Source organism: Rhipicephalus microplus, chromosome 8 (genome assembly GCF_043290135.1).
Source record: "Rhipicephalus microplus isolate Deutch F79 chromosome 8, USDA_Rmic, whole genome shotgun sequence".
In the NCBI taxonomy this organism is placed as follows: Eukaryota; Metazoa; Arthropoda; class Arachnida; order Ixodida; family Ixodidae; genus Rhipicephalus; species Rhipicephalus microplus.
In genome coordinates this window covers 123,996,459-124,023,252 of record NC_134707.1, presented here as the reverse complement: position 1 = coordinate 124,023,252, position 26,794 = coordinate 123,996,459, and the positions used below count along the sequence as shown (strand labels likewise).

The 26,794-nt window shown below is 46.4% G+C and overlaps 1 protein-coding gene across 3 annotated transcripts in view; it reads left to right on the top strand.

The window, feature by feature from the left end:
* The window catches only part of LOC119165489 (uncharacterized), a 385,136-nt gene extending 365,902 nt beyond the window's left edge, over nt 1-19,234 (top strand). For all 3 annotated transcript variants that reach the window (XM_075872576.1, XM_075872575.1, XM_075872573.1), the window contains 3 exons: nt 5,313-5,408; nt 9,523-9,613; nt 18,671-19,234. In XM_075872576.1, coding sequence (XP_075728691.1) covers nt 5,313-5,408; nt 9,523-9,613; nt 18,671-18,759 — 276 coding nt within the window. In that variant the 3' untranslated portion in view covers nt 18,760-19,234. The remainder of the gene's footprint in view (nt 1-5,312; nt 5,409-9,522; nt 9,614-18,670) is intronic.
* Nucleotides 19,235-26,794: the final 7,560 nt, after the last annotated feature.

Below are 26,794 nucleotides of genomic sequence, written 5' to 3'. Positions count from 1 at the left end.
TTGGTGCCCTTGAGGATGGGCTTGATTTTGTCGTCTTCTGTCACGGTGGAGTTGACACGGTTGCAGAGGTTCAGCATATCTTTAATCTAGCTTGTAAAGTTCTCACCAGGGAGCTGCGCCCAATGACGCAAGTGCTGCTCTGCCCAAAGTTTGCAAGCCGAAGGCCAACCGAAGACGTCTGTAATGGAAGTCTAGAAGACAGACCAAGTGGGAAGGTCACTCTTGTGGTGGTTGTACCGCAATTGAGAGATGTCCGCAAGATAAAACTGGACTTATCTAAGCTTCATTTCGTCGTCCCACTTGTTACTGGCACTAATGTGCTCGTACTTTGATAGCCAATCATCCTCATCCGAGTCCCCGGAGTCAGTGAAAGATGGGCGGCTCTCGCTGGCGCTACGTAGCACCGCAGGTGACGTAAACGGTTTAAGGTGTAGGCTGAGGAGGAGTCTCGTTGGCCATGGTAGTAATGGGGTCACGAAGCGGGGGGAGCTTCCGGGAATGAAGGTGCAGGTTGGTACAAGGAATCTTCGTACCTCCACCGAATGTGACGTAATGTATTGACGCTAGACGTCAGGGAAGCTCGACAACTGTTCACCATGAAGTGTCGAGGAGCAGTGGGCGCCAAGCAGCCAAAATGTGGGCAAGCGCGAACTCGGCTGTGGCGCTGTTAGTTACGCTGGTGCTTCTTTGCTCGTGTCTTTCGTCGTCGTCTTTCCATCACTACAAGACCAACTTTTGTTTAGGATACACGTTCCAGCTAGTGTGGCTTCGAAATCATGGATATGAGGAAGCGAATACCGATCTGGGACAGTGTACCTGTTTTATGCACGGTAGTTACCACAGGAATGCCAGTCACCGGGCTTACACTTTGATACCATATGCAGGGCTGATGACCAGCTGCTTGACGATGAGCGGACAATGCCCAGTTGCAGCACGTGCTCAAACTCCCTACGTGTCGTGTCAAGGTGGTAACCAGAAAGAAGGCGCGGCTTGTTTTGTATTGAAATTTCATTTCTGTCAATGTGGTGCGTGACCTTGTGTTGCACCAGTTGTTCCGAATAGTTCGGTTTTGTCAGGTCTGGGTAATCAGACAAAATTGCTGCAAAGGAACATGCTTCGTAGTTGGGAGCCGTTTGCACAGAGACCGTCAGAGGTGCGAAGATGGCCTTCACGTACGAGCTTGTAGTACAGTCTACCATGCGACGCGAGCGGATGTCCACGCTCAGGTCGAAGTTCGTAAGAAAGTCGAAGCGCACAACAATGATAATAAATGTCCACCGAAATGTGTGGCGCAGTCCTAAGTCGATGGTTAGTTAGCGTTGTCCAAACGTGGCGATTTCGGAGCTGTTCAGAGTTTGTAATGATGTCATCCCCTCAGCGTGTTTCTCATGTAGACATGAAGGAGGAATAACGCTGACCTCAGCATCATTGTCAACTAGAAAACGACGTCCTGTTGTTGTATCTGACATGTAGGGAAGACGGCTGCCTGTCATTGTGGCATCCTGCAAGTTACTCGCCACTATTAGAGGCTCGCGTTTGTGTTTTTCTGCCAGTGACAGTGTTTCTGGCACTTCAGACCACGAACACCATAACGAGCAATGTACCAGCAGTATCCGTCACGGTTGTTTGTTGAACGTGACCGGGATCATGAACGTGAGCTGCCGCGGAAAGGGCGAGGTGTCGAATTTTATATTGCAGTGATAGAGGCAGCGAGTTTGTCCCCTTTCTAGTAGAGGCAAGAGGGCCGCGGTTGGGTGTTGTGATGGCGGTCGCTGACGCACCAGCTGGGGAGTCATCGTATGTACTCTCGGCCACCTCCGCTAACTTTTTTAATGGCATCTCACCAGCAGAACTCAAGACAGTAACGAGGTCTTGGGGCAGATTTAAAGACAACTCGCAAAGCAGCAGGGTTTTACAGTCTTCCGTGCCATCGCCGAGAAGGTGGCGCGTTCGGTGCAACATCTGCGATAGTTGTCTGTCTCCAAGCTCTTCGGCGTTAAGGAGTTGCTGAGCGGCTGCGCTCCGAAGCCGTTTCTTGCTTTAGAGCAATGGCTTCGAAAAGATTGTACGGCTTGGTTAGGTGTGGCACGCTCAAACGTCGTCGAACTCGTCCACAACCTCCAAGGGCAGAGCTGAAATGACATGGAAGTACAAATTCATAATGAAATAATTGGAAGCGCAAACCAACGGGACACAAGAGAAGAGACAAACAAGTGCAGACTGACATGGAAGTACTTCACGCGTTCGAAATTAATGCGATGCAAGCCAAATAGCGCTTCTATTTGAGCAGGCCATACCACTGGGTTCTTCGGCCAAAATGGCGGCAGCCAAAGCTGCACGTTGAAAACACCTCCATGTGCGTGGTGAGGGCTTGGTTCTCGTTTCTCACCATTCATTGCGGTTGCTGTGATCGTGTGTCGTTGTCCATTGTCTGGCTCGTGTTAGTAGCCATCATATCCAGGTCACCAAGCTTAGAGACGCGATGTACGTTGCTTATAGACAGACGCGTTCAGGAGAGCAGCTGAACTTACGTCAGCACACGACCTCCTCTATAAACTTATGACCTGCTCACCGGTGCCACCCCTATGGAGCTGTGTGGGCCCAAATTGGCGAGTAGAAACCAGAGATATACCGCCACGTGCCGCCACGACTTACCCTCATAGCAGACAACACACTGCCGTCGTCGTGCACTTGTGTATGCGCTTTTATGCATTTTTTAGCGTTTATAACGCGCCGATGTAGCAACCCACAAATTCAACAAACCGAAGCAACATTCTATCCGTGAGAAGCATCGTGGTGGTTGGCTCCGGGATGTTCATTACAGGAACTCAATCTTCGTGAGCGTATTTGTGTCCCTGTCTAAGCGCAGGTGAACGTGAGTAGTATGCGACACACCAGTCGTTTGTTTTGCACAATGCGCCCCACCTAACCTCTGTATAGAAGGTGCAGAAATATTTCGTCCATGAGCAAGACTGTGATCTTGTACCGAGTTTAAACCTGAAATCGAAGTTTCTGTGATGCAAATAAAGACGCATGCGGTACTGACAACGTATCTGATGACCGGTGTAAGTTTTTATGCCCTGCATATCACCCTTAAATGATACTGTTTACGAATAACATAGAAGGGAATAGTTGTGCTATCGCCGGACGCACGTGTAGTGATCGATAGAAACGCGTGATGAAACTGGCGGATTACCGCAATGTTGTTACAGTCATTTTCCGCACCTGCAGCAGTTCGTTGCAGTTGTTACTTTGTTCGAGCGCCGGCAGCATGCAACAACCCTACCGCATGCTCCCCAAAACAGCGCAGTGGTTCCCTGATGACCAATTCTCGGCCGTCATAGCAATGAAGAACAACAAAATTCGCAAGTTAGCCTAATACACGGCATATTGCCCAATAACGCCACAAATATCAACACACACATTCGAAGCCATCGCCCGCATACCAGAAAGGAAAAATGCGTTGGTTGCCAGACCGGACCTCCTCACCCGATGCACAGGTCTATAAGTTGACTGAAGAACTTACGTTATTAGTATTCAAGTTCACCCAGCCAGGTAGACATCTGTCGAAGATGTTCACCTTTACATTGTACTCTTCACCTGTGTGGTCGGCGGAACCATTAACCTCGAGCTAGTTGAAGACATTTCAGTTTCCACCTTTCTACACGCTTTTGATGATGATATGTGGGGTTTAACATCCCAAAGCCACTATATGATTATGAGAGACGCTGTAGTGGAGGGCTCCGGAAATTTCGACCTCCTGGGGTTCTTTAAGGTGAACCATGATCTGAGCACATGGGCCTACAACACTTCCGCATCCATCGGAAATACAGCCGCCGCAGTCGGGATTCGATCCCGCGACCTGTGGGTCAGCAGCTTAGTACCTTAGCCACTAGATCACCACAGCGGGGCTTCTACACGCTTTTCGCTGCTTCGTTTCCCTAAGAGGAATACCTGTGACCGTATACTCCGACAATGCTCTGATGTTCAAATGGAGCGAGAAAGAACGACTTAACCTGTGAAAGACCATGTGGTCGGAAGAAGGTCTGAACACATTCGCAAACAGCAAGATTGAGAGGAAGTTTATCGTCGAGAGAGCATCGTGGTGGGGAGGATTCTACGAGCGTCTAGTGAAATGCGTCAGACTGGCCTCGACGAAAACTGAAAACTGTCGGACAGTGAAGCCTCACGAAGAAAAAACTTGGCACGACTCTAACTGAAGCTAACGCCATGTTGAACTCCAGGATTATCACGTACATTTACAGTGACGTGCGAAATCAAGAACCCCTCACACCAGCGCAATCACTCACAGGAAAGCGACTCGTATAAATTCCAAGCCCAAAGTCGTCTGAGTTGCCCTAGGTGTCATCACGCAAACTGAGAAAAATAGCGAAGTGGAGACAGGGCAATCTAGACGACTTTTGGAAACTACGGGAAAGGGAAAACACTCAAGAACTACGATCATCCCGTCAGCAAAGGGCCATTGCGGAAGTGAACATTGGAGACGTCGTACATCTGGAAGACAGCCTAGAACCGTGCCAAGTGTGGAAGCTAGTCAGAGTGACAAAAGTCCATGCTGGTAGCAATAAAAAATAACATCATGTACCATGATATTTGCATACGGAACGCATGTAGAACTACCTACAAAGCGGCTCTATTGTTTGGAAATTCACCAGCTTTCATGAACTTTGCTATGTGTGGGGGAGGTTGCAACTTCCGACAAAGAAGTTGCGGCATTCACGCGCGGCTCTATTCCTTGAGACACATTCTGTTGTGTGCTTTGTTGACCAGCATGTCAAGAATAAGTTTTATTTGGCATTACAGCGTTTACCTCTTCTACTGAAGGTGTTTGCCGCTTAAAACACTTTACAATAGCCTATATATCTCACAAATAAGTACAGAAATCAGCTGAATCAAGCAGCTGACATGTAGCTGGTCGTGAGTGCTACTGAGTCTCACATCAGTTCAGTTCAGTTTTGTTAGTTACAAAGCATCAATTACATAGAGCATCGATTACATCGATTGGTTTTTGCAAGCACAGTAAGTTCAATTAAATGTCAGTGAATAATTTCTAATATATTTTTGCTTCCGAATTTCTTGCATGGCATTTAAAGTAAAGATGTTTTCAATAAAAGGAAAAGTGATTTCTTGAGTTTTAATGAAGCTTAACAGGATTCCCTAAGACCGATATCCTTGAGAAACCCTGGTGAACAGCATTCCACACAACTTGCACCTCTGAGCTTTTGGCGCACATGAATGTTTGATGCTATGCAGTGCAGGTACAATTACTAAAATAACGTTGTGTACTGCAGGCACTGAGTCAAGCTCTCGTGGAGCTACGCACAGAAATGATGTGGGCCGTAGACCTCCACACCGTCACTGCCAGTAGTGGGGCTGACGATGGCAAGGTGAGTATGGTTACTGCTGCTCGACCGCTGTAAGTGGTTCAATTTTTAATCTTTCCTTTTGCAACGTGTTGCTCAATAAAATGTGGCGGTGTTAGCCTAAACCTTTACAGAGTAACTTCCTCTGTTATCTGTAACAAAATAATAGCTTTATTTTAAAATACAGGTCAGTGAATTGGATCAGGCCAGAGGGGCTCTATGTAAGATACAATTGCGTAAAAACAAACATTGTGTGAGAGGAACGTGCTCATAACACGCAAAGTATGCTGAAAGTAATAAAAGCATGATAATAAAGTTCTTTTGCCAATCTGACCGCTGAAAGGGACGACGGAAACACACGTATAGTGCGTTCTAAGACAAAAGATGACATAGGGCATGCCCTATGTCTGCCAGACGAGAACAATTGTCATGTATCTCATTCGCATTCCCTGCGTTAGTGCTGTGGGCCGTGCACTTTCGGGTCATGAACAATAGGCGGCATGCAGCTCGGTTAAAAGGACCTTGCGGCACAATTTAAATCTGCAGTTTTGTTTGATTATTTTTGAACTTTTCAATGCACTGATATCGTTGCGCGAGTAGCAACGCCCAGAAGAGACCTGAGGCGACTGAGAAACAGCGTTGTTCTTGTACTAGAGCGTCACACAGTGGCTGTTTTCCTGATCGGAAGTGATTACATCCGCCACGCGTTTTTATTCGTTTGACACGACAAGTAGCACACAATATTTGTAGTGTCACGGGGACATGAGGCGAACCTCCTTGAACATTCAGGTGCAGTTTGCGCTCAGCATTTCTGACTCAGGCTTTGGGGTTGAAAACCAAATTAAATGAAATTGAAGATAAGAAAGGCGCGTGCAATATGATCCCAGATAGGCCACAATATTGCGGGTTGAAAATATGAAAGTACACTTCATACTTCCTCGGATACAAAATAATTATATTCCTAACTATTAAATATTTGGTACCTTCTTTTGACGTCAGTTTGAGACTGAAATTCGAAAAGCAACGGTATTTCTCACAGTCTGCTGGGTCTTCTATCGGTAGGTAAAAACTTCCCTTACCGTTCACCGGTTTTCATCATTACTCTTGTGTTCATGTTACTAGTATTCAGCACAACATGCACCCAAGTACTGTTGATTGCAGACAAAAAGCGTGGCAGAATATTTGTAATAGGAGAGTAGCGAGTGCACCGAGTGCACATTAGTAAGCCCCCACACGATAATTCTTCTGTGGCTTAAAGTCCCTCTAATATTCCCCTTGTGCCTTGGCGTGCAGGAAATAATGCAGTAGAAGCCTAACAGGACTAATGGCGCCATGGTTTCAAAGAAAAGCACAGCATTTCATTAACAAAATTGTTGGAGTTAACTATTTTAGGGCAGTGAAAAATGCTTGTCTATGACCATGTGCAACAGAGAAAAAAATTCCTATTCTTTTCTGTGAATAGTGACTGATACTAATTATTTATCATAACTGCCTAACACCGCTGTGAAACTAACACGCCTCGCGAACGCTGGGATAGCTACAATGGTTTTATCAAAAAGGTAGAATGACAGCTCAATGACTTTCCTACGGGATTCTAACATCGATCACCTGTTGAGCTTCATTGAACGCGAAGATGAATTTTGCCATTGTTGAATTGAAAATATGAAACTAATCGTTCCTTCTACCACTTTTCCTGTTTCGTATTTTTATGCGTGTATCATACAATGCAATCACGCTGCTGCCTTGACGTTAAGGAAGCATTGTATGGTAAAATAATTATTTACTTATTTATTTATTTATTTATTTATTTATTTATACTGCCATCATACATTGCGAAAGGTGTAGCAGTGCACACATACACTAACAGTACAGTATGAAAAAGAGCTATACATTGAGAAAAGAGAGCTACAACAGGAAAATATACAAAGTTCATCAGTGAAGGATGTTTCTCAATTGTTCCATCAATTCATCATTGGAAAAATCAAGCAGAGAGCCCCCGTGAACATTGCAAGTATCCGCGATACGAGAAATAAAAGAAAACCTAAAGAAGTCGATGTTTTGTTTAAATATCGGTATTAAGTGGTGCATTTCAAAGTTTCCAGTTGATGAACGACAGTTTTCTTGAACTTGCATCACAAATCCAGATACACGCTTCCACCACGTGAGCTCGTTCGTTATCATAACGTCAAGACATCAAAGCTGTTGGATTCTCCGACAGGAAATGTTAATAACTGCGTATAGTTAAATAGCTTGTTAGGCAGAAATTCTGTTGCCGGTGTCGACGCCAGCTTTGTTCGTTTTGAGTGAAAAATGAGCGTGGTTCTAGTGGATAGTCAAGTGTGATGCAAAAAAATGAACCATAAAAATCTTCCTTTTGATTGAGAATTGAACTCGGGCCTTTTTAGTCACAAACAGATGTTTTGACCAAGAGCGACACCCATTGCCTAAAATCACTTTAAAAAAGACGCTTCGTGTATGTCGTATAGTGGGAATAGTCTCCTTATCGATCAAATATTGCTTGTCAGAAGCATAATATTGCGCAGGACGTCGAACCGTGAATTGCGCTACGAGTGGGTGTTTTGAAGGTCCACCCATTACAAAGCGCTGAGACATATTTAATCATCAGCAACAGCAAAACCACAAAAAAGTGAGCAGGTGCGTAGATTCGCGTGTTGCCTCCGGAACGTTATCGTGTACTAGAATGGGATAGTGGGCCGCATTCACAACAAACCATAGGAAGAGCGGGGTTCACTTTTCGCGATGACGCCACCAGCCAGGTGCCATGCTCAAAAGGTGCGCCCGGCGCACGTAATTAAAACTTGCATTGCGAAACTTTTCACAGAGCTTGAGTAAAACAGTCACAAAGCATGATTGAAGCTAAGAGTACTTGCAAGATTTAAAGACATTCAACCATTCTGGGCGGCTTATTTATATAAACAAAGCTGCTTCTGTGCCATCTGAGCTTGAACAATTCCTATCGCAAGAACAGCCACCCAGATCGCCTTCATGCTTACAGTTTTGAATTCACAAGGCATAAAGAAGCACATCGCTCTCCTTCTTTAAATATGTACCCCTGCCTAAGTACCACACTAACTTAAAGTCACGCGACAAATAAACGGGGGGGGGGGGGGGCAGGGTTCTTGAGTATGCCGTGATCATTGAGTGAGTTCCATGCCATGAACACCACTTGCCTGCAGCAGCCAGACGAGTAATCACAATGTTTCCAATAGCAAAAAAATTCAATGACAAATACTGCTCTAGTTCTTCAAACATTTTACTCGTCAAAGGGGCGTAAAAGAGCAGGGACGTAACTATAAATTATCCGCAATCTACTCTAGGGAATAAATGTTTTCTATGTGAGTAAACCCAGAATTCCTGTCAATGTGCAAGAACTGTTGTGCATCAGGCTTCTGCAAATACCGAGCCTTTTATGCACGCAATAAATTTAGCTGACGAGTTGTCAGAAACAGACGACAACAATCAACGAGATTAAAAATATTGGTGGCCTTGTTTCTCAGCGTACCATAAATTATTTCAGTATGCGGTGACAAGTGGTCACACAATTGTACGGTGTCTACTTGAAGCGTGCGAGGCACTTTCAATTGTTAAACGGCTGCTGGTTGAAACGTTGCAAAAACTTTCTTGCTTCGGCGTGCAGCAATTTGCGGGAACACGAGTACAAATGCCATTGCTCGTTATTACTTGCTTAGAAAGAAGAGTGCAAACACGTGCTTCGGTAGCAGTAGCCGGAGCACAAGCTGGAAATATTATCTGCTTGAAAAGGAACAAGAGGGCAGACATTACGGCTTATCTTTCTTCCTTCAGCTGTCCGAGTTCCTCACTGTGTGCAGCAAGGAACGCAGCAATACGTCAGCGTTGCGATAATCAGCTAATACACGCCTCACGTCCGTGTGCCTTATATATACGCATACAGACACGCGGACTGTGCATATCGTGCCGTGCTCAAGCCTCTATAACATGGCGCTATGCACACGGTTACCGAAAGGTGGCAGCAGTTTTGCATAAGGTCAATACAATCGCGAAGGCTTGCCGCTATTCGGGTTTCATTTTACGCCGTTAGTGCCCACTGGATGGTTGCATTGCTGCAAAAAAAAAAACAGTCTATTTTTTCATACAGGACACGATACAACTTCAGAATGAACTGTGTGCTGCGCAAGAGAGGGAACGCTTTCTCGAGGATGAAGTTCGCCTCCTTCGAGAAGAGAATGGTGAGATGTTTTGCCTTTTCATTTGACGCATAAAGAAGCTGGCTTTATCTGTTTCATTAATATTGAGCGCGTATTGAATGAGGAAATTCAGTAACAATTGCGAGTGAAGTATGACGTGCGTAGGGAGCCTTGATATGCACGCCGCCTCCAGTACGGCGTGCACATGAAGACTCCCTAGTTTTCAGGAAATACGCGTCGTATAGAAACTGTTGAGCGAGGTGATAAGGTTATAATAGCTTTAATTGTTTCACAGCGAAAGGTGTTACGAGATCACAGTAAGGGCTATTTTTGGCGCCTTATATAGCCACACCGCTAGTCTTTGCATCCGTGATTGCCCAAATTAAGAAAAAATAAGAAATACCAAAATTTTATAAACAATCTTCGGCCAAGCACCCCGTTCAATGGTAAACCTGCGAAAGCTGAAACGTGAATCCGCGGTGTTTTGCAGTAGAATAATTCAACCCTATGTGGCACTGAAGCCTTTCACAATTAAAATTACATGTCTTTGCTTCCTAATTACCTTGGACATATGTTTGACTTGGGTTTACCACAGTGTTTATTTCACGTGCCTCACATTGTGCCTCGCATGGTCACGGTCATGGGGGAGGGTAAAGAGCAGTTAAATGTGTTTCGCAACGTGTTACTCAAAGTGACTGTTCTCGAACAACAGGGGGTCACATACGTTGCAGTCGAAGCCCAACTTGCGCTGGAGAAACTCACGCCAAAAGCGGGATTTCGTCCTGTTGGACGCGCTCGCGCAATCATCTTATTGAATCCGCAACGTCACTTGTTCGAAAGAAATTGGGTGCCTTTTTCTCTTTTTCAAAAACCTGGCATTCATTTTTCGGTCTGGCGCACTTGCAAGTGTTCGCATCGCGAGCTATCTAGGTGGCGTGGCTTGCAGGATCCACCCGCCACCGGCGCTTGCATTCCCATTCGCAATTAAGCGTGGCTTGGAAGACTGCTGGATCATCGGTACGCAGCTGCTGCTGGCACTCGGCCTCTCAAGCCTGTTTTGTGCCAGGACTGCACTATCGGCCCGGCAAATGTGAGGACTCACACGTTTCCGCTGTCGGTGCTCCTCTAGAGTTGTGCGTGGCATATTCACGGGGAAAGATTCAGAAGAAACTGATGCGCTCGTGCTGTAAGGAGAGACGCGGCGAGGGGTGGAAGCGATCGGACGCGTCTGCACCGAGCTCCGGTGTTTTCCGATGCTTCAGTAGGAACACGTGCCCATAGCTCAACCTTTCTTATACGAATAGGTTCCGCAAGTCATACCGGTCTCAACGATACAACTGTCTGATAGATAATGGTCACCATTTTCAAGTAAGCTTTTCACCCATTCACGCCATGCCGCAAGCCCCAGCACTGGACGCCTAGGCTTAGCGGCGCTGCACCAGACGCCGCTATCATGGCCCTGAGACACCAGCCGACATGGAAATCGAGGTCGATGGCGCCGAAATCTCTCTCGAGGAGTGGTCAGATGATTCCTGGACACCACCTCAAAGTTTCCAAGCCCAGGTGAAACGTCACCAGGCACTGAAGCAACAAGCCCAAATGAACGACGTGCAAGCAAGCAGAGCCCCCAAAACTCCACTAACCTCCCGGCCTCCGCCGGAACTGAAACGCCATTCCTTGCCAAGACTGCGGTAGCATGCGTACCACATCGTGGGACGCCCCAAGACACCCATCGACCTCACGTGCACATCACCCGGAGACTTGCAAAGAGCACTGCTTAAAGCGGCATCTCTGTGTGACCTGAACCCCGCCAAGCGAGACCAAATATGCATACACCCAAAGAATATCACTTTCACCGTTAGTGTGGCTACCACCGACCAAGCAATCGCGTACCAACGCATCACGTCAGTCCTTCTCGGAGAAGACCGGCAGATTCAGATTCACATGTACACCCCGCTACCCGATGGCACGATACGAGGCATCCCTTTTTACGCCACATGTTCCCCAGCGATGATAAGACGCTGAAAGACCTTCAAGAAAGCAACCCTGACTTATTTTATTTATTTATTCACGTTACCTTACATGTTCCCGTAGGGACATTGTGTAAGGGGGGGGGGGCGAGAAAAGAAAACACAAAATATAATACAAGCAACAGAGTACCAAACATTACAATGTGGAAATATATCAAAACTTACAGATGAACGGCACACAAAAACAATGTAGTTACGATCGTAGTGTCTAATACACCATTGTAATATTACGGAATAGTAGGTGGCAAACGCATGAGAAAAACGAAGAATTTACTCATAACGCTGCTCGGGGACCACCTACCTATATGGCTTCTACACCGTGGAGGTCTCATCCGAGTATACCCTTTCTATCCCAAAGTAGACGCATGATTCAACTGCCGGAAGACTGGGCATCACTCCGACATGTGCCCTCAACCTAGGCACCCACGCTGCTTGCGTTGCGGAGAAGACCACAAGTCGACGCCGCAAGGAACGCCGTCAACATGCCAAGCACGGTGTATCGTCTGTCAAGCAGGACACATGACTAACAGCTCAAGATGCCAGTACCGCTTCGACAAAAAGCTTGAATTACTTAACGCAGCACAAGCAGAAAAAGACGCTACAAACCAAGTCACCAGCGTCGCAGCCAACCTCAAATGACGATAGCCCGCCTGCCTTGGACTAGTGTAACTACCCCAATCTCGGGACATCACAAACGCCGACGAAACGAGACAGCCGATCGAAGTCACGATCTCGTCAGGGTCAAGGTACCTCCCACTCAAGGTCCAAATCAAGAACCCGTTTATCAAACCATCAAACCACATTCGGCATGCTGATTTATCAAAAGCATCACCAAGCAAACCTAGTGTGGCATGGGCGCCAAGCCCATCGTCTCCGCTTCCATCATCTTATCCGCAGCTATCGAAATCGTGCATCTCGTCGCATGACCTGCTCGTCAACGAACTTACGCAAACAATTAGTGTGTTGTAATTTCAAATGGCGACGCAACAAGCTTAGATCGAAACGCTGCTTGCGCAGAACTGCTCTCTAGAAAGCAGACTGGCAAAGGGCAGCCAGTTCGTGTATAAGTCAACTGCACAGCCCCGACCAGCCGCAGCAGCTAAACGTAAAGCAACGACTTCCACGGAAACGCTGCAATCCGAAGAGGACACGACAGCGAGAATTATTCAAACGGTCAACGCATCTGTAGCCGAAGGTCTACGCACGACAGTTCATGCCACGGTCGCCGATGCCATTCGCGCCGCCGGAACAGAAGCCGTCGTAACCGTACACTCATGCCTAACGAACATAAAGACACGATTCTCAAACATGGAAGCCACGGTAAACAGCACCGTAGCCGGATTATAAACACTCAGAACTGCCACAGACACCAGTTTTGCAGTAATTGAACAAAGCATGGCCAGAGCACCAGCCATCATACGCAACAGAGTGTCCTCTCACTCTTTCACCCAGCCCAGCGAACCCACGACTCCCTTAAGTAATGCTCCAGCTGATGCATCATGGCCAGCACCCACTTGACTATATGGCAGTGGAACTGCCGAGGCTTTCGTAAAAAGAAAGCCCACTTGCAGCTACTCGTACAAGAAACACTACTGTTGAATTGCCAAACGCCTCCAGACGTCATCGCACTACAGGAAAGAACAGCTGCTATGTCACTCCCGGGTTACATCGCTTTCCTTCAATTCACCGACCTGCACAACCAGGAAGCCCCAAGTACAGGTACGCTCGTCCACAAGAGCCTCACGGCGAAATGACACGAGTTAGAATTCCCGGGCATTTCACACATGGTTTTAGAAATTCTTCCGCAAAAAAATTGCCCGCAGCTTCCCTCGGGGGAACACTGAGGAAGATGCGGAGCATATAATTGGTTAACGGGGTGTTAAAGTGCGACTTACTTGGGTCGATGGCTGAATTGGTTAACGTGGTTGTGAAATGGGGTGTTAAATTGCGACTTACTTGGGTCGATGGCTAAATTGGTTAACGTGGTTGTAGGAGGGGGTGTTAAATGAGTGAACACGTACACACGTATGCGAAAGGGCGGCGCTGGTCGAAGGGACGTCGATCATTGTGTTTGTGGATTCGTTGGAATTCATTTCACGCGACCTTGGACGTCGACGGGCCGTACAAACCAACCGACGAGCGGCAACTGAGCGAGCGAGCGCCGACCTTGAGTATATATACCGCGCGACGGCGCATGCACTGTCAGCTGTTGAATGTTCTCGAAGCGCGACGCCACATGCGCGTCCACTGGAGAATCAGGAGAATTGTAGATGTCGAACGCGGTGTGTAGAGGAGGAAGGGTGCACAGATGGTGGAGGAGTGAAGCGCGCGCGGTGTGTAGAGGAGGAAGGGATGCACAGATGGTGGAAGAGTGGGCGACGGCACGACGGCGCATGCGCGCGCATCAGCTGTCGAATGTTCGAGAAGCGGTGCGGACGGCGCACTACAAGGCGCGAGTATAAGATGCTTCCGCATCTAAAACGCTCGCATCGTTCAGTCTTTATTCTCAACGTATACTGCGCAGGTCATGCACCAACGACTTCAACCTGCTCTTCCAAAAACCACATCGCTATCTCGAGGCGCACAACTGCTTATACTGGGAGATTTTCACACCAGGCACCCTGACTGGGATACCTCCAGGCAAACAAACGAGGCAAGAAGCTATGGCAACTAAGTCAGAACCTCCGTCTCACCTACTAAATGACCTGCCGCAGTCACCGACACGCATAGGAAACAGCGTGTGTAGGGACACGTCACCCGTCTTGCATACTGCAAGAATATTGCGCAGGCCAGATGCAAGAACACCTGTCAACTAGCTGGTAGTGACCACTACATCATTTCCATCCAGGTACAGACGTCCGCTGCCAAGAGACTACACAAACAAAGCACTCGCTCGAAACACTCGCTCGAATCACAAAACAATCCGCAACCTTGACGCAAGATCAGTAACTGCCCTAACTGAATATTTCAACGATTGCTTGCATGCCGGCAGTATACCAGAAGAATGAAAGCACGAGAAAATAGTATTTATACCAAAACCCGGAAAAAATCTTCGCCCCATCTCGTTAACTTCATGCCTTGGCAAACTATTTGATCACGTGGTCCTGGCTCAGCTAGAAACACTTGCAGAAGGGCAAGACATTTTCCCTCCAACCATGCTCGGTTTTCACGCCCACTTATCTACTCAAGACGCCCTGGTACAAATCCACCGCGATTTATTGAAACACCCTGTACGTGCGGGCACGCGAGCAATGCTAGGCGTTGACTTACGCAAGGCGTTCGATAACGCGACACATCAAGCGATAGCCCAGCACTTGGCTTCAACAAACCCTGGGGAACATATTTACAACTACGTGTGCACCCTCCTACAAGGCAGCACTGTGGAACTTTCCCTGATTGACAGCAACGCCACGAAGCGCCTTGCGCTATCCTACAAAGGCACGCCACAGGGAGCCATTCTTTCCCCTTTCCTCTTCAACCTTGTAATGAGCCAACTCCCACAGTTGCTAGGCTGCATACCCAACATTCGTCACGCCCTGTACTCGGACGACGTGGTGCTATGGACCACTACCGGCTCCGACGAAGAGATAGAGGAGGCACAGCAACGCGCCGTGGACACAGGGGCCGAACACGTCGCGCGTGCGGGTCTTGAGTGCTCAGTGGAAAAATCGGAACTCATTTTTCTTCGTCCTTCTGACTACCGTAAAGTTAAACACCCGCCACTACCAACCATTACTCTCAGGATCGCCGGATCCGAAATACCAGTAGTGCAGCACATGCGGGTTCTCGGCCTTCACGTACAAGCCCGCAGGAGCAATACCATCGCACTAGAGAGGCTTGCGGTCACTGTCACTCAGACTGCCTGCCTGTTAAAAAGAATCTCTGCGCGGAAACATGGCATGAAAAGAATGAACTTCTCCAGCTGTTAAATGCCTTCGTAACCGCGGGAATCACTTACGCTTTCCGTATCTACGATTTCTCAAGGCCGAAATAGAAAAGTTGACAGACTTATTCCAACAGCCCACAAGATCACCTTGTGTCTCTCCCACACCACATCGACTACGCACCTCCTCAGCCTTAGAATTCACAATACAATTGATGAACTTATCGAAGCACACTGAACTGCCGAAATTGAACGATTGCGTGGTAGCAAAACCGGAAGATGGATAACTAAAGATGGAACGTATCGGCATTCTCTCGTCACCAAGCGTACGAGACTTAGTCTCGCTGCCACCCCTCATTAGACAGCGCTTCCTCGTGCAGCCGTTGTCGAAGAACATGCTGGCTGGCATGCATGACGGTAGACGATCGGCCCGCGCCAGAAACCTCCACAGTACCTACGGCATGAATACTAAAGCGGCTCACGTCGGCGCGTCAAGATACCCAGCCCTCAAACAGGCATATGCTATCTATGCCTCATCGAAACGTACCCCAGTCGATAAAGAGCCTAGCACGATGTGTGCCGACTCCATACGCACACAGGACCCAACCGATGTCGAAGAAGCTGCCGTAGCACTCGCCGCAATAGCCGGATTCAAAACAATTATTAGTGACTCCAAATCTGCCATCACCCGATTTGCCCGTGGCACTGTTTCCCCAACCACAGCGCGAACACTACGTCCACTGCCCCAAGCGACACACAATGCCTCAGACGACACCGCTTCCAGCAGCACCGATGATGACGATCCCCGTTTAGTTAAGGTCATCTAGGTCCCAGCGCACGCAGTTAATTCGGGTAACGAAGACACCCACAGACAAGCTCGAGGACTCGAACGCCGAGCGGTGGGCCATACTTCGGACCACGATACCGAAGCAACCGAATCACTCATCACCTTTCATGACATTACGGAGTACTGCAAGCTATCAAGGCAAACCAGACCATCCCCGCACCCGCAACTAAACAAAGCTCAACAAGTAACTTGACGGCGGCTTCAAACGAAATCATTCCCTTCCCCGTACATATACACACATATACCCAGCCTTATTCACATCTACGTGCACCCTTTGCAAGACACAGACCGGAACCTTGGACCACATAATCTGGGGATATAGCAAGGACCCTCCCCCACCAAACCTCCGAGGACAGTCACCTTCAACGGAGGTTTGCGAGAGAATCCTCACGACTACAAGCCTGGACACCCAGCTCCGGGCCATCAAACGCGCTGACAAGGTGGCGACCAGGCATGGCCTGACAGCCCTCGCCACTTAGGAAAAGGAAACCGTCAGCTACTTCAATAAAGATGTTTACTTCTACTCGTGCTCTAAGCGCCACGACTGCGACGAGATGGACCGCGCCACTCACAACGCACCCAACATGGCGCGCGTTCTTAGGTATGATTCTGAGAACGACATACCTGCGCCAATGGAGACCGCTCGTGACACCGATGCCGAACGGTTTTCGTCGCTCTAACCAATATAGAAGTTTAGATGCTTAAAAAATGGGGTTCTTCTTAGCAGCCCCAGCAATCTACCATAGTTCTTTGTAGGTGCTCGAAACCCTTCCGAAAAAAGTCTCTATAGACGCTTTATGTGGGCAAGAAACCACGCTCACATCTGTAATATAGCGTAGTAGATTATTAAAATAACCAGGCATCACACTGGCAGTTGTGTAACCAGGCATCACACCATACTAACAGTGTAATGCGTGAGTCGCTGAATACTTTCAACCCATTTTAAAGGGCTCAGCTATAGTTGTCATCAGCCACTACATCAAGAAAGTGCACCTAGTGTCATGGAAATGCATAACGGGTGCTTCACTTTTCCACAGAATGACGAATCACGGCGAAGTGGGTGCGTTCAAACATGAAAAAAAAATTATGATTTATGAGATAAATGGCATTTGTAATATTAGCCCCCAGAGAGCGTACAATGCTTTTCTGCTTTTGCTGTGACTGGGCTGTGCTTTTCGAGTGATCCTGTTTTTTTTTTTGCATCGCAGATTAGAGTTCTACGAAATAATCACAGGTATTACTGTTACTGTAATAGGACTTATTGCATGTAGCATGGATGATAGCAGTGTACATTATATACTTTTATTTGGTGAAGATAAGAAATTTAAATTGCTAATATGAACCGCAATCACTAACAACAGGTAGATCGTGGGTCTTTTCGACATTCGAAGCAAGTATATTTTATTACTAGGCTGCGGTCACAAGCGATATATAACTTGATGACAGATGCCGATACATGGTTTAAATTCAATACACACATGTGGTGTTGGTATATTTATTGAAAACGTCAACTCTATCGAAACCACGCTTTTATACGTGCGCACTACGTGATAACACCACGGTTATCTCACTGTATCCTAAACGCGCATGGCGGACATATATCTTGCGCACTAACCTAACCTCTATCTTCATAATAAGCATGGTATCAAACAATCTGACAACTCAACCTTGCATGGGCAGGTAAATTTATGGCGTTTTTTTTATCCCTCATGAGAATACGGAATAACGTATTACTTTTCTGAAAAAGACCGACAACTGGTCAGAACGTCTGATGAACTATAGCGACAAATTCCAGCATTGTTTTCGCGTTGTAACTAGGATTAATATTCTTTATTCATTCTTAAAAACAACAAAAACAAGAGTGTTGAATCTGGATTATTATATATGTGGTCGATCACTTTGCTGTACCTAGACATGTAGCTTGATGCTGTCATATGCGTCAGTGTTCAAAAATAGGGAATGTATATTATTCCAATATTCTGTCCTGTTGAATTCTGGGCTGCTTACATGGTGACGAAAGGCACAGTGATCGCGGCCGTCAGTAGAACAAGCCGACCCGCAGCGCATGCACTGCATGGGAGTGCAGGCATGCACAGTGAACTGGCACGCTGGAACACTAACAACTTTTGCACGCACTGTTTGCAGCATCTGTGCATGCGACTTGATTTTCACTGCTCAAGGAAAAAATCTGAGAACAGATGTTCCGCGGCATATTCCACTCCAGCATTTCCTGGCCAGACTCACTGACCGGCAAGCTTTCCGTTGCGCAAAAGATTATAGGCATCATACCAACTGGTTCTTGGTCTTTTTAAAGTCTTAATTTTTGTTTACTTTTGCAGAAACCCTCAAAGAAAAACACCGAAAAGCCCAAGAGGAAAGATTGCGGATGACGAAGCTCCACAAGGCTCCCACAAGACGCGGGACGTAACCACCTCTGTGACCTGGAATGTGGTCGCATTATGGCTGCAGCTCGGGATATACTGTACGATTGCTGACGAAAATCATAACAGAGTCGTCCAGATAACACATTCAAATCACCTGCGCATGCATGCCCTAGAAAGCAGTGATTGTAATCACTGGGTACTAGAACGCGACTGTTCGATGCTGTTCGTGGTCATGGATTCTGGCGACACCTTGTACTTTACTGACATATCCCACGTTCTATAATGAATACCTTCTGAGCTTCAAGCCTTGATTTTTGGATTGCTTTTGCCTATGTAGTAATGCTTCCAAAGTATGTGCGACATATGAATGAAAGAATAGCACTAGATGTCAGGAAATGCACAAAGTTCTAGGTACAAAGTACTTGCCCTTGCAGGTGGCAATTGTACAGGTGACCACAATGTATCGCCTATAGTTGAAAACGAAGAATTGTGTAAAATAAAACACATGTTGCTTCGTAACCTGGAGGTCTCTGGCCTTTCCTTTTCAGTTTTTTATAGGTTTGACACGTACATGCAGGAATATTTTAACTATTAGGAGTAATGACTCAAAACTACAAAGAACGTTTTGTGCGACAATTATATGCAGGTGTTACCAGAATAATTCGGAATGCTTACCTGCAACTGCTCGCTGACGAAGGGGACTAGTGAATAAATACGGACAAGGTCTGCGCATGCACGTTATCCCTAGCGAGAACCTTTCACTCACTCTAGTGCCTATCGCTCGAAAGGGTAGCGCTGCAAGAGCCCTTAAGCGTCGTCACAAGACGGGCTCAGTCGATCAGGGGCATGCAGTACGCTCAGAACCGCAGTTTATAAACAAAAAAACTCCCAAGCATTTCCCCGAGGGTGAACATGGTTAAGTGTGAATACACGGGGTGATGCTACGAGGGGTATTTAGTAATTCGCACTATTATATTTATTAATCACACTATGGTGCCTTTATGGTGTAATGGTTTCTGGGAATCGCAATTTCATCACACGGGGGAGTCTACGTTAACTCACTGGTGAATGCCAACGGATTTTAACTTTACTCCCCCTCACGACCCGCTCTCGACGGGAGACTGAGAGAGAAGGCGGGCGAGCGAGAGAGAGGGGTGCGCGCGCAGCTGCAGCGAGCGAGGAGAGCGGAGGAGCGACCGAAGGTGGAGGGGGTATAAGGCGCGTTACTGACACCGATATCAGCGTCGCGTCCGTGGCTTATTCGGTAGAGCGTCGCGCAGCGGTCCGCCCAGTCCTCTTTCTTTTAAAAATAGAGAGAAGACTGCGGACGCCGCCGACAGCGGTGGATGGTTTGGGGTCGCTTATAAAGTGTATTCACACCTAAAATTGGCCCCGTATCTCCATGTTTCTGCAAATGTCGTCGAAATACGATAGTCTTGCATGTAGAGAGAGTGAACGAGACATTTGTTTGATATTCTGCGCAAGAAAATCGGTGAGTGGTATTCTGGAGTGCCTCGAGCGTGCAGCGGAGGCGAACAAACGCATCAAGTCACGTCACACGTGAGACATGAGCGACATCCCGCAGTTTTCTTAAAAAACAAAGCGCGTGGCTCTGAGACGGGAGTGCGTGCCCGTCTCAGAGGTGATAATGTGTGGAACGCAAGACAATTTGTAGGTGCCGCCGTGTACCGTCTCGTCTTAGCAAAGAGTTGGAAACACTCGCCTTTTCGTGCAAGCGTTCCATGGTCAGCGCAGCGTGATAAGCGCTATGGTCCCCGAAATTTCTTATGTATGCCTTTCCTCGTAAAAGACGCACATGCAGAATTTATACGCGTTGTTATGGTGCCCCAGACATGTGCAATAATTGCTTTTTAATTGAAAACCGCACAAGCCTGAACGCTTAATCTTGAGCAACATTGGTGGGTGCTGCGGATGCGGTCGGTCGTTTCAAGTACCCGATGTCGTTAAGAGTGGACAAACAGACAAAGGTACAGACAGACAGACCAAAATTTTTGTGTCGAAGGTCCCCAAGAAAGACTATCGTCTTAAAAAGGTTCGTCGCATCTTTGCTGCATGTCCTCGCCATTATCTGTATCTATTCCGGGAGATTGTGGGTCGATTAGAGTGACATCGCTTCCTTCTTTTCAACTATGCGAGCTGACCTTCGATAGTATTTCTCGATTAATTTTTTTCATATAAGTCTTAATACTAGCTTCATATAATGAGGACAAATCGGACAATTACATGAGCATTTTTCACTTTGATGCTTTGGCGATAGCGACAATGAAAAGGTTTGCACAAGAAATAGGGCGGCACGTTCAACAAGGCAAATTTTATGCGAATAAAGTGACTTCCTGCATTCTTCAATATGCTTAAATGACTCTAGTCTTTCATTATTGTGCTACTCTATATGGCTTCTGTGTAGTGTGCAACATTAAACCTGGTTGCTTGGGGATGAGTCTTGAGACCGGCTCTTCGTTTGTTGGCGAACTAATTTTTTGTTCCTCAAAAAGAGGATACAGTATACTAATAGAGGGCAGGTGGTGTGTTCTGAATGAAAATTGTGGGGTTTAACGTCCCATAAGCACCATATGAATATGAGAGACGCCGTAGTGGACGGCTTCGGAAATTTGGACCACCTGGGTTTTTTTTTTTACGTGCACCCGAATCTGAGCACACGGCCCTACAGCGTCTTCGCCTCCATCAAAAATGCAGCTGTCACAGCTGGAATTTCATCCAAAAATCTGCGGGTTCATTGATTGATAGGTGGAGCTTAATGTCCCAAAATCACCACATAATTATGAAACACGTGGTAGTAGAGGGCTCCGGAAATTTTGATCTCCTGGGTTTCTTTAACGTGCACCCACATCCGAGCACACGGGCCTACAGCCTTCTCGACTCCATCGCAAATGCAGCCGCCGCAGCTGGGATTTGATCCCTCGATCTGTGGGTCAGCTGCCGAGTACCTTAGCCACTAGACCACATCGGTGGGGTTTCTGAATGCAAACTAATCATACGCATAGTAAACATGTGCGTCTAAAAGTGTAAGAAAAAACATTGGGTTATTTTCTCACAGAAAACAAAAGAATCGAACTCAACTGTGTTTCATCTACAGTTATTTTTATGATACACTTCAATATCGCTTGAATGCATCGTCCACGTGCAGCACTGCTTGTAGTAGTCGCCAGGGTATTGTCGTGTAGAGCACTGCTACGAAGTCCATCTACTGACCTAGGCGCTTCTCGTCTCGGGTTGTGGTGATCCAGAGCTCAACACTGGCACCTACCAAATTCATGTGAGACAGACCTTTTTTCTTTGCACCCGGCACATTCTCCATCACATTGAAGCTTCAACCTTACAGAGGCTAGTGCTTCTCTGTGTTGGTCTAGTTGGTAAGGTACTCGGCTGCTGACCAGCAGGTCATGGGATTGAATCCAGGCTGCGGTGACTTCATTTTTGATGCAGGCGGAAATGCTGTAGTCCTGTGTTCTCAGATATGGGTGCACGGTAAAGAACCCCAGGTGGGTGAAGTTTTACTGCCGGGCAATTTATTTGACATTAATTTGGAAAACCTATTTTTCGGTGCTTCTTTTTTTTCAGACATGCTTCGTGAAATCGGCTTTAGAGCAAAGTTTTATCCGATATTGATGATGAATAATATGTGGGGCTTAATGTCTCAAAAGCACCACATGATTATGAGAGACGTCGTAGTGGAGAGCTCCGAAAATTTAGACCACCTGGGATTCTTTAGCGTGCATCCAAATCTGAGCATACGAGCCTACAGCCTTTTCACCTCCACCGAAACTTCAGCCGCCACAGCCAGTATTCGAACCCGTGACCTGCGGATCAGCAGTCGAGTACGTTGGCCATTAGACCACTACGGCAAGGGTTTTCGTTCCGTAAGTTCGATTTCGTAAATCCATTATGGCTATGAGCAACAGCAGGAAGAATCTGAATTTGCTCTTTTGATTGGCGAAATTCGTAAAAATAGGTTCTGTTAAATCGAGTTTGAACTCTAATTCAAGTACTAACGAGTACTATGGATGGAGCGGCCGAGTGAAGGAGGTGGCGCGATCCGCAAAACACCAATACACGCTGAACGACCTTCTCATTGGTGCTGCAGCAGTCGCTAGTCTTTTTCGAAGTGCCCGCCAGATTAACACAGCACTGAGTCTGCGAAGGCGTCGGAGGCAATTAGAAGGCGCATTCGAGAGACTGGTCTTCAATTTGGCGCTTCTCGAAAGTTATGACTTACGGAGCGACAAAAAAGGCCTGCTCCTTCAGTTTATCCAGGCATATGAACATTGAAAGACTGAAAAACAGAACTATTTCATTCTAGCAGTGGGGGCATTTTCTTTTCTCGTCTAACAAAACTAAATATAAAAACTGCACAAAACCACACACTGCGCATGTCTTCCCTAGCTTTGGGCGACTGCCACCTGCTAACGAGAGTGCGCATTAGGTTTCATCAGATGTGATGGGAAATACACTGATGTAGATACACAATTACCATAGTGCTCCATAAAGAAAGCAACAGAATACCAATAAAGAATGATGATGATGATGATGATGATGATTATATGTTAGGTTTACCGTATTTAAGCACCATATGATTATGATAGACGCCGTAGTGAAGGGCTCCGAAAATTTTGAAAACCTGGTGTTCTTGAACGTGCACCCCAATCTAAGCACACGGGCCTTCAGCATTCACACCGTCATCTAAAATGCAGTCGCCGCAGCAGGGATTCGATCCCTCGACCTGCGTGTCAGCTGCCGAGTACCCTAGCCGTTAGGCCACTGTGGCGGGGCACCAACAAAGAATGGTGTAAGACATGTAGAAACAGAAGGAAATACAACTTTTTCAATGCTATTTACCGCGTGCTTACAAAATGTTTTCAGAGATTTAGGATGGGAAGAGATAGAAATACGAGTTATTGGAGAGTGCCTTTGTACCCTGCGCTTTGCAGATGACATCGCATTGCTGAGTAACTCAGAGTACGAATTGCAATTCATTATTACTGAGTTAGACTAGGCAAGCAGAAAATTATGTAGGTCTGAAATATATTCTGCAGAAAACGAAAGTAATGTGCAACAGCCTCGTTAGAGAGCATTGCTTTAAATAGGTAGCGGTGCGCTTTAAGTTGTAGAAGACTACGTCTACATAAGAGAGGTATTAACTGCGGAGCCGAGTCACGAGATTGAAGTACCTAGAATATTAGGAATGTGGTCGAGCACATTCGGCAAGGATTCTCAAATCATCACTTTTAACGAAATAACCTACCAGCAAGATCAGGTTACCTTCAACGCCAGCCTTAGAAACATTTAGCCTGGTGCGAACGTCGGAATATGCAGCTTAATATTGCCACGTTCCATTTCACAAGTTTTTGTTATCGTTCCGAAACACCACACGATTCTCGGCGCAAACCGCGCCTGCAGGTTTCGAGAAGGTTCCGGACTGTAGTAGATCATTTCGATAAGATCACGCCCACTGTGCGAACGGTACAGATTGTTCTGGAACCTAGGCCATTGCCAGCGATAACGCTAGAACATTCGACGGCAAGGGTATAAATGCCGACGCGCTTCGCCGCTTGTCAGTTGTTGATCGAAGGCCGACGCTGCGTTCGCCGCTATCAGTCCGAGACTTCTATCTGTGCAAGACTGCTGCTGTAATTAGACTTTCCCTTTACCGGGCACAGGTTCGCCCAAATAAACAGGTAAATACCAACACGAAGTTTTCTGTCTTTGGCCACGTCACGACTCCGTGACATCTGGCGGAGGTGCTGGGTATTGATCCCAGTACATCTCGCTTGCACAGATAGAAGTCTCGGACTGATAGCGGTGAACGCAGCGTCGGCCTTCGATCAACAACTGACAAGCGGCGAAGCGCGTCGGCATTTATACCCTTGCCGTCGAATGTTCTAGCGTTATCGCTGGCAATGGCCTAGGTTCCAGAACAATCTGTACCATTCGCACAGTGGGCGTGATCTAATCGAAATGATGTACTACAGTCCGGAACCTTCTCGAAACCTGCAGGCGCGGTTTGCGCCGAGAATCGTGTGGTGTTTCGGAACGATAACAAAAACTTGTGAAATGGAACGTGGCAATATTGATAAAACAGTATTCATGAAAATTATCCAAAAATTAATAAACTTTCCTTCATTTATATTATTACAGTTATGGCACCTAAAGTGATTGGCGAATATAAGTACCTAGGTGTTATAATAACTAATAACCTCAGTTGGAACACCAACATCTCTCACCTTTGCGACTCAGCTTCCAAAAAACTTTGATACCTGAGACACAAATCGAAACACGATTTTGCCGAGACCAGTCTATTAGCTTATATTTCGGTTATTCGTCCTTCGCTAGAATACGCAACTATCGTATGAAAACCTTACACTAAAGGTAACATTGATGCGCTAGAAAGGATCCAACGCAAAGCAGTTAGGCTTATCTTTTCCAAGTATTGATCCAGTGACTCTCCAAATGTCCCATTCTCATCAAAACATTCAGTCCTTGCGACTAAAAAGAACATTCACAGGCTCAAATTTTTGTTCCTACTGTATACAAAAAAGGTACACGCTTTCTCCTCAACATTTTATTACGCTTCTGACTGCTTGCCGAACAATACATCGCTATTCTGCCACATTGACACTTTACATGCCAAAGTCAACACATTTAGGCATTCTTTTTTCCCTCGAACTGTTGCAGACTGGAACAGCCTACCTCTTAATGCACTCTTCAACACCGACTTTATTGCATCTTTTACGTCGTAAACCTAGCCTTTCCTCGCTTGTTCCTATATGTATTGGCTCGTACCCACTGTGGGGGATCGTTCATTAAAGCGATGATTATTGTAAAGAGGAAAACTTAATTTTTAAATCTTGATCAAGAAAAATAATCATTCAGTCATCGAGGCAATATAACAGTGCTACAAATAGGATTTTTCGTGCTGACACCTTTTTTTTTGTATACAGATACCCTTGTATACTGATTGCATAGTTACAAACCATTGATCTTCTCATTGTGTATATTCGTTTTCGTTGTTTCACATTTTTAAGTGCTTCTTTACCTATTGGTAGATTCACTTTGTGTTAGTGTATTATTCTTGATACCTGCACACTTTGCACTGTTTGTTTGTACCATTGCCCTCCTGCCTGCTTTTTTCAAGGCCTTCATTATTTCTAAAAAAATCAAAATAAATAAATGACTGGTAGATTACCGCTGTCCCTCAAGAGATAGGTATACAAAAGCTGCATCTTCATGGTGCTTCCTTACAGAATAGGAGCTTGGAGGATTACAAAGAGGGTTAAACTTAAGTTGAGAACTACGCAGCGAGCAGTAAAAAAATGATAGGTGTAACAAGAAAGGACAAGAAGAGAGGAGAAAGTATCAGGTAATAAACGGGTGTTAAGAACATCATAGTTCAAATTAACAAGAAAAAAGGGTTATGGGAAGGACACGTAGCGCGTAGGCAAGATAACCGCTGGTCGGAAGGGTAACTGACTGTACTCCCAGAGAAGGCAAAGGGTTGAGGCGGAGACAGAAAGTTGGATGGGTATATGTGATTACAAAGTTTAAGGTCATAAAGCGGCAGTAGCAAGCACAAGACCGGGTTGATTGGCGGATCACGGGAGAGTCCTTTGCACTGCAATGGGCGCAGTCAGGTGGATGATGATGATGATCATGATTACAACGACGTAGTGGCTTTTGCGAGTGTCTGCAATGAAAGTTTATATTCGCAAAGACTTAGAAATACTCTTCTAGATATTACAAAGTTCTCAATTTAGCGAAATCAATTCTGGCTACCGGTGACCTTGTTAAGTCGAGGTTAAACTGTATTAAGATGGCCGCGCTTATAGACTTCCCAGTGAGGTGGCGTATTTCATGTTCAGTTTTATGTTGCTACTAAAGCTGACCCAGACAACACTCGATGTCCTGAGGCCGTCCTCGTATGGTACAATTGTCCTGGCACTGTTCTCATTGACCTTGGTACTTACTGAAGACGACACAAGCTAGTTTGACCCGGAAAAGTCTTTTCCAGTGCTTTCTGAGGACAATTTATCATGAAAAAGTATA